Genomic DNA, 14,686 nt, shown 5'->3' on the forward strand with positions numbered 1-14,686 from the left:
AGGGGGCAGTTGTGGGTCTGAGAAGTGAAGCTCACTTCCGCGTTCAAAAAACTGCAATCCCCCCGGCTTCCTCTGGGGGCTGGCTCCAGAAGGGAGCAACTCCAATTGAGCCCCATGTTAAAATAGCCGATTTTACAGCTTAAAAAAACATATTTACAGCCAGGTACATTTTATTTTTTTGGTCTCAACCGATAGTTTCTACCCCCGCACACACTCTGAGGGGGGTGAATTTTTTTTAAACTCTACCGTTTTACTATTATTAGGTTTAAAGTTCTGGCCAATTAGGGCGCAGAACCGTTGAGTGACAGGTCCGGAGACCGCTGCTACGAGGCCAGTGGGCGGGCCCTCGGCCGGCCAACGGCCGCACCTCTCCAAATATGGCAAGTAGAATCCAACATGGCGCGGTTCAAACCCCCGTAGTAGCGGCACAAAACAGACTCCCCCAAACCAATGGGTGACGTCACGGGTGCTACGTCCATTCTTTTTACAGTCTATGGTTTCCAGTCCGCTGTCAGCACTGGAGCTGCTGCTCGTTAAATACAGTTAGTAGCTGGGTTTCCATCCAAGTCGTATCGAATTTAAAAGCGGATTTTGTGAAAATGCGCAAAAAGCAAATGCGAATTTATGACCGTTTCCATTCATTATTGTTTTGCGATTATTGGGAGAGGAGGAGTGCACCGTGAGATTACGTCATAAGAGAGCGTGAATGTATCCAACAGTTGACACTCAGCTGACACTCAACATCATGGACAATTTACGTACTTTCCGGACTATAGACGCACCTGTATACTCCGCACCAGCTACATTTTGAAAGAAAATACATATATAGGCCGCACTTGAATATAAGCTGCAGGTTTTCATGTTGTAACATGAGATATTTACACAGAAAGACAGTAGGAACTGTGACAGTCTGCTCGCTTTTCCGCTGTTTTGGTTATGCTCCTCTCCTCCATGTGCATCTGTTTACATACGAAGCCGGTGAAAAATCAATAAGTTACATAACAATGTTACGGCGTGTGTTTGTGTAGTCTTAACCGTCATAAACAAAAGATTATGGGTTACGGAGCGCGTTTGTGTTGCGGTGCAGCAGAGAGGAGAGCTGGGAGACCGGGGTGTCGCTGGGTGAAGTCCAGCAGCTTCACCCACAAACTCTGCCTCAATTCGCATAATCTGTTTCCATCACAAAAACTCGCATTTCCTTTATTCGATACGCTGACAAATCCACCCCCTCCAAGCGTATAAACTTTTATGCGCATTTACTGCCTTTATTCGAATTTCTGGCGTTTCCATTCAAGTATTTATGCGCATTTTCACAAAATGCGCATAAGAAAAGGTGGATGGAAACCCAACTAGTGTTAGCTTAGCTTCAGCTACTATATTCAAATTTCTTTATTAGGGTTAACCCCTTGAGGTGTATCACCTCGTTTTCGAGGGGGTCCCAAGTCCCAACTAGCAACCAGTACAATTGAAGGTTGGAGCGAGAGCGGCAAGTCCTTTCATTATCTCTTTCTTTCAATCTCTTTATCTGTCCAGACTCATCTCTACGAGCAGCAATCGTCCAAGGGTATTATTTAGTACAATAAACTCTGTCATAAATCCATCCACTAGTAGCCCTCTAGATGCTTCAACAGCAACTTGTGAAGAGTTTTTAAAATTCTTTGTTGACAAAATCGTTTCTGTTAGGGGAAAGATTACTGCTAACACCAACGTCGCAGATAATAGGCTGAATTCTGCCTCTGTGCACCCAACTGCTGTTCTTAATAATTTTGAGCCTGTTTCCCTCTCCCTCCTTTCTGAGATCGTGCAAAAGCTAAAGGCAACCACCTGTCCCTCAGACATTGTTCCCGCTAAGGTGCTGAAAGAGGTTTTTAATACTGTCGGACCTTACCTCCTTGTTTTTATCAACATGTGCCTTAGCTCAGGTACTGTCCCAGATCTTTTTAAACATGCCGTGGTCAGACCACTTCTCAAGAAACCTCACCTGGATCCCTTAGTTTTATCTAATTTTAGGCCCGTTTCTCATCTGTCTTTTTTATCTAAGGTCTTAGAGAAGGTTGTTTTTATTCAGTTACAATCTTTTCTGGAAAAAAATGCCATCTTCGAAAAATTTCAATCTGGTTTTAGATCCCGCCATAGCACTGAGTCGGCTCTACTTAAAATCCACAACGATATCCTCCTTTCAGCTGACAATAAAACCCCCATGATACTAGTCCTCCTAGACCTCACAGCAGCATTCGATACAGTAGACCACTCTATTCTCATCTCCCGTCTGTCCAATCACGTGGGCATTCAGGGTCCAGTTCTTAAATGGTTTTCCTCTTACCTCAAAAACAGGTCTTTCTCCGTTATGATTGGAGACCTCTCATCCTCCTGTGCCCCCCTCTCATGTGGGGTCCCACAGGGTTCCATTCTCGGCCCCCTTCTTTTCACCCTCTATCTACTACCTCTTGGAAAGATCATATCAACGCATAATCTTCATTTTCATTGTTATGCTGATGACATTCAGGTTTACCTCCCAATCATCCCAAATGCTCCAGCTGCTCTAAAATCCCTCCTCAATTGCCTAGAAGATATTAACCTGTGGTTGACAAAAAATTTTCTGCACTTGAACCAGTCAAAAATGGAATGTATTGTTTTTGGTACCTCTGATGTTTGCGAAAATGTGATTAGTAACTGTGTCTCCTCTTCCGTTGCCTCTCTTTTTAAACCTGCTGTAAGAAACCTGGGAGTTATTTTAGACCCTGGCCTATGTTTTGATCAGCAGATTGATTCAGTAGTGAAGCTAAGTTTCTTTCAACTGCGCCTTTTAAGTAAAGTTAAACCATTCCTCAGCAGGAACGATCTTGAAACGGCTATACATGCTTTTATCAGTTCTAGGTTAGATTATTGCAATTCCCTGTACTTTGGCATTAAGCAATCATCTCTCTCCCGCCTTCAACTGGTACAAAATGCTGCAGCACGCCTCTTAACCAACACCTCCCGTTACAGTCACATCACTCCCGTTCTCTGTTCACTACATTGGCTCCCGGTTAAATTTAGAATCACTTTTAAACTGTTATTATTTGTTTTTAAAGCTATTCACGGTCTTGCTCCAGAGTATCTGTCCGATTGTTTAAAACTTAGACGACACTGTAGAGCCCTCCGGTCCTCAGAACAGCCCCTGTTAGAGGTCCCCTTCTCTAATTGCAAACAGTGGGGGGATCGGGCCTTTTCAATAGCGGCACCAAAACTGTGGAACTCCCTACCCCCTGAATTATATTTTATTGATGACTTGGCACTTTTTAAAGCACGTCTTAAAACTCATTTGTTTAAACTGGCTTTTAATATTGATTAACTTTTACCTTTTGATATGTATTTTATTGTTGTGTTTTCTTGTTTTGTTTTTTCCATGCCATTCGTCACCTGAAATGTTATTTCTTTTCTGTAAAGCACTTTGATCATCTGTCCGATGTTGTAAGGTGCTATATAAATAAACTTTATTATTATTATTGATCTAAACCTGCTCACAATAAGGCCGAGACTTTACTGTAGGCTAGCTAGTGTCAATTAATTTACTCAGAACCAATGTAGACGTGTGTGTGGGGAAATGCCTACTGAACGACAGCAAACACACATATAGAAATGCTAACACTAACATCATGGATGGATGGTAGAGTTGATGACAGGTTGTTGCTGTGTAGTAAAATGGATGGGTGAGCAGGGTCATGGCCCCATCCTTTATCCCTGTCCGCTCATATCATTTACTCTTGTCAAACCCTCTCCTCTCATCTCTTTAGCCTCATTTTTTCCCACTTGTTTTTTAGATTATTCCCTCAAGTATATTTTTACACGAGTGTGTCCAAAACACCTCCTACAGTTCAGTGACACAAGATGCTGCTGCAGACAAAAGACACGTGGTTGCTGGCCTTTTCCTCTTAGAACACCACACTAATATTGGATGTATACATCCTCTGTTCTCAGGTCAGCCAGCTCTTCTCCATGTTGATACACATTTTTTCAGATTTTTTTAGTTAACAGTCATGCTGACAGTCTGTTGTTGTAGCGCCACCCAGAGGTGTTCTGCTGGAGACTGAGGAAGTCACTGAAGGTCACTGAACTCACCGCCGTGATGACGAGATGACTCCTCCTGCAGGAAGTGGCCGTTAGAAGATGGTGGTGATAAAATGATGCACATGGTCAGCACTCAGGCTGAGAGCCAAGACAGCATTTCCCTCCCTTCATCCTTATGGCTGGAAAATGTTTTTTTCTTCTAATTTGGATAAAGTGACTCTTTACTTTTTGATGCTTCTTTCTGGAATCGCAATGAATAATTTAGCTGAAAGACATTTATGAGACGTCAAACTGTGGGAGTTCTTGCCTGTGTCTTATCCACTATACACACACACACACACACACACACTGGTAATGATATTGAGGGCAGCAGCGTTGTGTCCTTCTCTGTATCCAGTGTATGAATAATAGATTGGATCCAGAAAGTACAAACTGGCTGACCATCCCATCAGGTAGAGTCTCACCACATCCTCCACACAGCTCCCTGTTTCTTCCTCTCTCCCTCTCCCCATCTCTCCGTCTCTGCCTCGCTCTCTCTCACTCTCTTTCCTCTTTCTTTTTCTTCTCCCCCCATATTTCTTTCTCTTTCTCTGCCTTGTGTCTTTCGTCTGTTTGCATTCTCCTCTTCTTCCTCCTCTGCCTTGCTCTTTTTCTCTTTTCTTAATTTCTCTTTCTCTTATTTCCACCCCTCCCTTCCTTTCTCTCTCTCTCTCTCTCTCTCTCTCTGCCTCCCTCTCCTCTCCTCTCCTCTCCCCCTCCCTTTGTTTCCATCAATGATAATGTATTGGAGAGCCGGCACAGAGAACAACCACGCCGGGCGTTTCATAGTCATCTTTAAAGGTGTACCATCTGAACATCAAGGCATCAGATTACAGAGGAGAAAGAAGTGGATACTGCACCAGAAGAAGATCCAATACTCTCTTACTAACACTGATTTTATTTTTTTTTGAAATCTTGATGGAATTTTAATTCCTCTATGATGTGGAAGAATCATAGCTAAGGAACAGGAAGCTGAAGGAGGAAGCACCAGAGGCTGAGCTATGGTTTTATATGTGACTTCCCAGGATTGCTCTGGGGGAGCAGGGTTTGTGGGTGAGGCTGGCAGCGGGGGGGCGGTCACCCTGAGGCCTGGTGGCAGCGGTTGGGGGGGGTCAGACGGGGCCCAGCGCGGACTGTGGTGCTACGTCTGCTGCCAGAGGCGGCCCACGCTGACGCCGCCTTCATGTAGGTACACAGTGCAGAGAGGGGGGGGGGGGGCAGACCTCTGTGGCTGTTTTACACTGTGTGGGAAACTCTCTGTGGGATTTCATGGTTGACGAAAGCTAAAGGCTTATCATCAGCTGTGGAAACAGGATTTGTGTTTTATTGTATTTATAGATGCTACTGTACTTTTTAAGATGGTGATCTGGAGACTATAGCTGATATGTTCTGTTTGCTTTTGTGAGCTAATCCCACTCCCGCTCTCTGGCTCCAGCTCTCTGCTCCCTGTGTGTTTGTCCTCCCTCTCCTTCTTCTTTCCTTTCGTTTCAGTATTGTATCAGTCAGTGTTTTGTTGTTTTGAGCAGGCACCCTTAAGTTAAGAGTTTAGAAATTGAAGATACAGATGCAGTGAAATGGTTCAGTAACGGGATACAGTAATAAAATATGTCGGTGTAATAGGAAGATGAGGCTAAACAAAGGCCCAGCCCACTGATCTGATCCTCCTGAGCAGCTTTTGGGGCCGCAGCCCTGAAAGGCTTCTGTCTGTGTTCTGTCATTAGCACATAAGCTCTATTAGAGCAGACAGTAACACGATTACACCCACAGGCAGCGGAAGATGGAGACGAGAGACCGTGTGTGCAATTACACTCACGGATATTGACTGCCTGTAGACTCAGCTTAATTCAATGAAAAATTGTGTCCAAAGTGCATGCATGTGTCAAAAAAGGTTTGTGCACCAGGAGAGTGAGACTGTGCATCTGCAAACATTTCTAACAGTGGACAGTTACTACTGTATGCAGAAATCTCAGTGTAAAAGTTCCCACTGTGTCCTTTCTTTACACCTGATTCTGATTGGACAGTGACAGACTGTCCAATCAGAAAGCAGGTGGATGCTCGATGGTCGCAGTATGTTTTCAAGATGGCTGGACTCTTTGTGACCCACGAGCCCTTTGAAACTCTTTTTACAGTGTGATACATTGTTGATACTGAGCAAATATTGATACATCACTTCACAAATTATTACCACTCTTAAAAAAAAAACTCATTGCTAATTTGAAAATGTGATGCAAATATCTATTAAACTCGGGCTTTTGTCTGAATAATATGGTATAACATTAAAAAATGCTGTGATCAGGTGTGAACAAGACTAAGACTGATCTTTTCTGTCCTCATCCATTATTAGAGTCACTTGTTAACAGCAGAGAAGAAGATAATAAGCCTGTAACCAACTCATTTCTGCCATTTTTGCTTAAATGGTGACACACATACATAATTTATTATTGATTTCAACCAAGTACTTGGCAATTAATTTCCTCTTGATTCACTAATGATGTAATTAGCTAAACTTTTCAGCTCCGTTAAACAGTGTAAAATATTAGTGTTGGCTGCACATCAGTAATGTGGCTGTTTGAACAGCGTCTCTCTTCACACCAAGTGTTTCAGATTCTCTTCACTCCGACTCAGGTTATTTTTCTTTACTGCAGCATCGTAACATTTTTCAGTCTTTGCAGCTGTGCTGGTTCCAGAAACATGTGAACAAGCTGGACATAGAAGGTCTCTGAGGCTGGGGTGGTTTGCAGTGTAGCTGCCCCGTGTGTGCGCGCTTAGAGGGATTGAGCTCCAGATCTGATTATATGACATGCTGTGTAATGGCCACAATGAAACATGTGACTACACAGTCACTTCTCTGCCTGTCTATGCAAATGTTGAACAGGGACTTTTTTCTTTTTCTAAAGGTTGCAAATAGTTTTTTTTTCAGTTTCTGGCAAGGAATCATTACATACGCACTTGTGTACCTGAAAGGTCACAGGTTCGGTTACTTTCTACCTCATGTTTTTGACGTGAGCTGTGTTTCAGTCCAGCAGCAGGATTAAAAAGCAGTTCACAGGAGCCTGTAAGAGTCTCTTGGCATACCAAGATGTACCTCATGTACCTCAGCCTGAATGATGATGATAACAGAAGCTGTCTTTGTGTGTCGCCCTCTACAGGCCCCACATTGCCCAGACAGGGCCCCCAAGTCCAGAATGGCCCCACACCAGAGGAGATGGACCTGCAGAGAAGGTAAGGACCTCACAAACCTCAGCAGTTTAGACCAAGACTTTGGATTAATTAGAAAAAGTCTGTTCGCTTTGTCGCCGTTGTTTCTTCCAGCCTCTATCTTTCCCATTAATTATATTTCTATTCATTTCCTCAGGCATGAATTTGTAACTAATTATGTTTTTCACCTCGTATCAGTGTCTTACACACTGACTGACTCTGACACACACTCACTGTTGTTTTACTTCTCCATACAAGGTCAGTCATTTCCTCAGGTAATAATAGCCAGAAAGCACATATCACACACTCTGTTCTGGCACCTGAGCGCGTAGCGTTGCACACATCACCAGACAGCTAAACATTCTTTAACTCGACTGAAGTAGCTAGGTATCTTCAATGATGAGTAGGCAAGACGTGCTGTCGAGATGAACTCCGTTTTATTGAAGGTACAGCGTTTTTATGACGAGTTGTTTTAATCATGTGAAACTGTAAATAAACCAACACAAAAATAGCAATGAAATAATGTAAATACATCTTATGAAATACAACAAAATATGAGCAGAAATATTTTTTATGCACACAGATTAATCATTCTACTCACACACAAAGCTGCTCCAAGCTCTGCACAATCAGATGAGACCGAGTAAAAAAGGAGAAGATTTCAACCCATGCGGCCCTCTGGTTTTTTCTTACTTCCTACCACTGATCATGTGACCTGGTTAATCATGTGACCTGAATAACCAATAAAAATGCAAACATCTAAAACACTGAGAAAAGAGCTGCATTCCTCTTAATGACCCATAGGAGGTGCTATAACATTTTACATAATAAAACACATGGAACATCACACTCCCCGCCTGGTATTGAACGCAATACCACTATGAAAGACAAACACTTAGGGAGTTAAGTAAAAGTCTATGTCATCCTAGGGAGACATTAGCACCACCACCTCCGTGATGGGCCGAAGGAAGGTCTTAGAGGTCTCTCCTCTGACAACCTTGAGCTCCACTTTCCTGACCTTCCCGTCGCTCGAAGGGAAGGTTTTTGTGACTAGCGCCATGGGCCACTGGTTCCTCTCCACTTGGGTATCACGAAGAAGCACTATGTCTCCTTCCTTGATGTTGGGGCGGCTCCTCTGCCACTTCGACCGACTCTGGAGCATAGGGAGATACTCGCGTCTCCACCTCTCCCAAAAGGTGTTGGCCAAGTGCTGGACTTTCCTCCACTGCTGGCGATGTAGATCTGCGTCGACGAAGCAGCCTGGAGGAGGAGGACTGCAAACTTTCTGGGTAAGGATCATGGCTGGAGTAAGGAGCGATGGAGCACTCACATCTGTAGAGATGGTCGTCAGAGGTCTGGCATTAATTATGGCGGACACCTCTGCCATGACTGTAGACAGAACCTCGTGAGAGAGGTTGGATGGCTGAATCTGGGACAACATGGAATCCAGAATCCTCCTGGAGACCCCAATCATCCTCTCCCACACGCCGCCCATGTGGGAGGAATGAGGTGGATTAAAGATCCATGTACAGCCTTCTTTGCTGAGGAACCGGAAGACGTTAGGCTCCTTGTCGTCCTGAAGGAGTATTTTCAGCTCCCTGCATGCCCCTTTGAAATTTGTGCCACAATCGGAGCGTATCAGCTTCACGGGACCCCGAATGGCGAAAAATCGACGAAGGGCGTTTATGAAGCTTGATGTGTCCATGGCCTCGATCAGCTCTATATGAACAGCGCGCACACTGAGACAGGTAAAGATCACTGCCCACTTCTTGCTGTTAGCGGCACCTCCACGTGTGCGTCGAGTAGAGATACTCCAAGGCCCAAATACATCAATGCCTACGTTGGTGAATGGTGGCTCTTCGCTTAACCGATCTGAAGGGAGGTCAGCCATCTTTTGCTCGGCTGTCCTTCCTCTGAGCTTATTACACGTCACACACTTGTACAGATGTCTCGCAACGCATCTCCTGACACCAACCATCCAAATGCCATCGGCGTGTATCGCTCCCTCTGTAAAGATCCGGCCTTGGTGCTTAACTCTCTCGTGATAGTAGTTGATGAGTAGACCACCGACATGGCTTCGACCAGGGACAATGAGAGGGTGCATTTCTTCTGCCTTGAGAGTCGAGTGACGAAGTCGGCCCCCAGTTCTCAAGAGTCCATCACTATCGAGCATAGGATCCAATTTCCTCAATGGGCTGCTCTTCGGGATGTCCATCCCTTGCTTCAGACAAGACATCTCAGTCTGATATGCTTCACTCTGTATACATCTGATGAGGACCTGTCTCGCTTTGAGCAGATTGTCAGACGTGTGGACTTTTGAACATTGATGCCAACCTTTACATTCTGTTTTTCCTCTTGTACTCTTGGCTCTCATGGTCTCCGCGATGTGGATCAGAGTGGCTATGGCTCTGATGAGAGATTGCCAGGTTGAGAACCTTTCAAATCGTTGAGAGCCCAGGTTTGTGTCGGTGCATGCCGTGAGGTGAGAACGCACTTCTGCATCCGAGTCTGGGTTCACAAGGTCGTAAGATGTCTCCACAGGTGCATCTTCTTTCATGGGTAGCAGCAGGAACTTGGGCCCGGTGAGCCAGCTGGTGGTTGAGAGAAGTTCCGCAGGTACTGACCTAGTCGCTACATCTGCTGGATTCTGACTAGTGGGTACGTAGTGCCACTGTTCAGGGCTTGAGAACTTCCTGATGCGCTCTACCCTATTACTGACATACACGTAAAATCTGCGGGTAACGTTGTAGATATAACCCAGCACGACTTTGCTGTCAGTGTAAAACTTCATGTCATCAATCTTGACATCCAATTCTCTTGACACCAGCTCTGCAATCTCAACAGCGAGGACCGCAGCTCCCAGCTCAAGACGTGGGACCGTATGGACTGTCAAAGGAGCTAATTTAGCCTTCCCAATCACAAATCCTACATGGTCTGTGCCGTTGCTATCCAACACCTTCAAGTAGACCACTGCAGCGATGGCTTTTACAGACGCATCCGAGAAGATGTGCAGCTCAACACGCTGGGCGTTGGAGATAGATGCACTAGTGTAACAACGTGGAGTCTCAAAGTGTTCAAGAGCTTGTAATGAATCTCTCCAAGCGATCCACTCTCCTTCCTGCTCTGCTGGGAGAGGCTCATCCCAGTCGATGGTGTCTTGGGTTAGTTCTCTCAGCAGAAATTTTCCTTGAATGGAGATCGGTGCTACTAGGCCGAGCGGATCGAATAAACTGTTTACAGTAGCAAGGACACCTCTCCTTGTGTAAGGCCTTTCGGTGCTGGAGACCCGGAAGGTGAATGTGTCTTTGCACAGGTCCCAGTTCAGTCCTAAGCTACACTGCATTGGAAGAGAATCACTATCAGGATCGAGTTCCTTCAAGTTCTTGGCGTACTCGGAGGCCGGAAATGCTTGCATGACTGCGGGACAGTTGGATGCAATCTTGTGGAGGCGTAGGTTAGACATACCCAGCATACCTCGTGCTGCTTTGAGTAAGCTGACAGCTTCATTTTCTGATGGCAGAGATGTGAGGCCATCATCTACATAGAACTCTCTATGTATGAACTCCTTTGCTGCAGAGCCAAACACCGGTTCTCCGTACAGCGCAGCTCTTCTGAGGCCATAGGTCGCCACCGCTGGAGAGGGGCTGTTGCCGAATACGTGAACCCGCATCCGGTATTCGACAACCTCATCTGTAGGGTCATTGTTCTTGAACCACATGAACCGAAGAAAGTTCCTGTGATCTTCCCTCACGAGAAAACTATGAAACATTTGTTCGATGTCTGTGTGACAGCAATCTGTTCACGTCGAAAACGCATCAGAACCCCCAATAATCTATTGGTCAGGTCTGGCCCGGTCAACAGCACATCATTTAGAGACACCCCGAGATGTTTGGCGCTGGAGTCAAACACGACTCTGATGTCACCAGGCTTGCGCGGGTGGTACACTCCAAACGTAGGGAGGTACCAGGACTCTTCTCCCTCCACTAATGGTGGAGCCAGTTCTGCATGATTCTGATCGAAGATCCGTTGCATGAAGGTGACAAACTGTTGCTTCATCTCTGCTTTCCTATCAAGAGTGCGGCAGAGAGATTTAAAGCGACTCAGAGCTTGCTCCCTGTTGTTCGGTAGACGTACTCTTGAAGGGCGGAATGGGAGTGGGGCTACCCAGTTATTTCCTTCGTCAATGAACATCTCTTTGTCCATTAGCTCAATGAACTGTTTGTCTTCAATAGAGGGGGCAATCTCGTTGTCCTCCTCTGTGCGCTGGAAGATCTTACTTCCCAAAGAGTCACCTTCAGTGTGTTGGACTGTCAAAAGAGAAAGTGGTGAGCCTTTGAGACTATGAGGACCGTGAGACTTCTGACTGTTCACAGTGGGCTTCTCCTTAAGAGTGAGATGGTTTGGACAGGGTGTGAAGTGAGAATGACGTCCATTCTCAAGAATGTGAGTATGGAACACGTTAGCATCTTTGGGTTTGTGAGCTGTGCCTAAACAGGCTTCCCCGATGATGACCCAACCGAGGTCCAAGCGCTGGGCGTATGGTGCGCTGTTAGGTCCGTTGCGGTGTTCTCTCACCTTGTGGACCTGCAGAACATCACGACCAAGGAGAAGGAGGATCTGAGCCTCTGGATCAAGGGGAGGAATGTGCTCAGCCAAAGAGTTAAGGTGAGTGTGATACTTGGCGATTTCAGGAGTAGGAATCTCTGACCTATCCTCTGGGATGTAGTTACACTCTATGAGAGTCGGGAGATTTATGCTGAAGCTTCCATCCAAAGTTTTTGCAATGAAGTTTGTGGCTCTCCTCCCAGACATCTCAGTAAGACCAGCACATGTCCTAAGAGTATAGAGTGACTCTGTGCCCTCCAGTCCAAAGAGGTCAAAGAACTCTGATCTAGCAAGCGATCTGTTGCTCTGATCATCAAGAATGGTGTAAAGTTTCACTGACCTGTCTGGTTGACCCTTAGGATGAACTGTGATAAGGCAAATTTTTGAGCAGGAGCGTGGGGCGTTACCCTCTCCGCAAACCTCCGTGCACTTTGAGTTCACAGTAGGAGACTGATCACCCTTCTCCTCCCCGCCGTTCTCTGACTCAGGGGTCTGGCTAAGCCACGGAGCTGGTCCAGGATGAAGAGCCGCTACGTGCTTGTCGCTGCTGCACTCTTTGCACTGTACTGCGATTTTGCAATCTTTGGCATAATGTTTGCTTGAAGAACAACATCTAAAACATATGCCAGCTTCTTTGAGATAAGCCTTGCGTTCCTCGATTGCTTTGGCTCTAAAGCCTCTACAGTGTTTAAGGGGGTGAGGCTTTTTGTGAATAGGACATTGCCTACTAACATCTGGCCTAGCACTAGGCGTCCCTGTGTCGTCGGGGTCAAGCATAGAAGAGACCTCTGTTTTGTGTGAGGAGACGAAGTTCCTAGAGCTACTCATCTTTTTTACTGTGTTGTTCGGCTTCATTATTGTGTCTGCAGAAGAGAACAGAGAGAAACTTGGGTCGTTCCGGATGTAGGCCTCTCTACAGACAAACTCGACAAAGTAGGCAAATGGTGGGAAATGTACCTGATAATTAGCTTTGTAATTACTCCCATGAGAGATCCATTTTTCCTGGAGATTGAATGGCAGTTTCTCTACTATGGGTATCAGGCCTCTCGCAGTATCCAGGCAAGCCAGTCCAGGTAGGTTCCCCTCACGCTGTGCTGATGCTAACTCTTGTAGCAGGTCGCCGAGCTCTCGGAGCTTTTGAGGATCCTTATTGGTGACCTTGGGAAATTTCTCCAGTCTGTCAAAGAGCGCTTTCTCTATCATCTCTGGAGATCCATAACACTCATTAAGACGAGACCACACCGTTCTCAGACCTTGAGCTGGGTTGCTGATGTGTACTGCTCTGATCCTCTTCACATGTGCTGAAGACTGTGGACCCAGCCACTTGGATAGCAGGTCGAGCTCTTCACTTGGGGTTAGTTCTGTTCCTTCAATGGAGTTTAGGAAGCTCGACCTCCATGCCCAGTAGCTTTCAGGACGATCGTCAAATCTGGTGAGACTGGAGCTGAGCAGTTCCCGACGGACGAGGAATCTGGCAATATCACCAAAGCCTGTACGGTCAGCAAAGGGAGTGTGAGGAGCTTGGTTGCTGAGAGTGGGTGTGAATGGTTGTTGTGGCCTCGTGGGGTAGAAGGTATGAGGGTTAGCATCAGGATCTGGCTTCAATAGGTGAGTAGTTGGAATACGTGGTCTAACATCCGCAGGACCATCGAAGAGGTTTGGAGTGGCACTGCTCAAGATGGCGGATTGTATAGTTGAGGTTGACTCTGTGGTGGTTCAGTGAGTGGAGGCTTAGAGTCTTCCTGTGAATGACGCTCAACATAATCGTTGGTCCTTTCTTGGGGGGATTGAGGAGGAAGGAGGAAGATGTTGGAAGCTCTGGAGCCTCTGGAGCCTTTCTCTATATCTGCTGCTGTAGACTCGAGAGCTTTGGCTTCTGCTTCTGCAGCTGCAATCTTTTTGTCTAGCTTTAATGTAGCGAGAGCAGCCTCCATTTTAGCCTTTTCTACCAGCAGTTCATTTTCTTTCTGAACAAAAGTTGCACAGGCACGTGCAGCTAAGACCTTAGCCCTAGCCTTAGCAGCAGCTAAGCTAGCAGATGAACTTTTTGAACTTGAGCTGGATCCGCTAGAAACTGACTTGGCAGTAGCTCCCTCTTTAGCTGATGAGCCTGCCTGCTGTCCTTCTGTAGGCGACGTGGCATCCATCTTAAAACGTATAGGGAGATCAGGCTAGCACTGCTGAAGCCGCTAATGAGTTGTACTTCTCTTTTCACTAGCGTGTTGTTGTGTAGAACCCGCTGAATAGCTGTGTTTTCACTGTTCTGGCACCTGAGCGCGTAGCGTTGCACACATCACCAGACAGCTAAACATTCTTTAACTCGACTGAAGTAGCTAGGTATCTTCAATGATGAGTAGGCAAGACGTGCTGTCGAGATGAACTCCGTTTTATTGAAGGTACAGCGTTTTTATGACGAGTTGTTTTAATCATGTGAAACTGTAAATAAACCAACACAAAAATAGCAATGAAATAATGTAAATACATCTTATGAAATACAACAAAATATGAGCAGAAATATTTTTTATGCACACAGATTAATCATTCTACTCACACACAAAGCTGCTCCAAGCTCTGCACAATCAGATGAGACCGAGTAAAAAAGGAGAAGATTTCAACCCATGCGGCCCTCTGGTTTTTTCTTACTTCCTACCACTGATCATGTGACCTGGTTAATCATGTGACCTGAATAACCAATAAAAATGCAAACATCTAAAACACTGAGAAAAGAGCTGCATTCCTCTTAATGACCCATAGGAGGTGCTATAACATTTTACATAATAAAACACATGGAACA

The 14,686-nt window shown here is 45.6% G+C and overlaps 1 protein-coding gene across 1 annotated transcript in view; it reads left to right on the plus strand.

Annotated features, from left to right (window-relative positions):
- Positions 1–7,315, plus strand: part of LOC146962207 (large ribosomal subunit protein uL30-like) — a 10,943-nt gene extending 3,628 nt beyond the window's left edge. Inside the window, exon 6 of the mRNA XM_085771742.1 lies at positions 7,239–7,315. Coding sequence (XP_085627868.1) covers positions 7,239–7,315 — 77 coding nt within the window. The remainder of the gene's footprint in view (positions 1–7,238) is intronic.
- Positions 7,316–14,686: the final 7,371 nt, after the last annotated feature.

The sequence above is a fragment of the Trachurus japonicus genome, chromosome 24 (assembly GCF_045865225.1).
Source record: "Trachurus japonicus isolate A0001 chromosome 24, Traja_1.0".
Taxonomy (NCBI): Eukaryota; Metazoa; Chordata; class Actinopteri; order Carangiformes; family Carangidae; genus Trachurus; species Trachurus japonicus.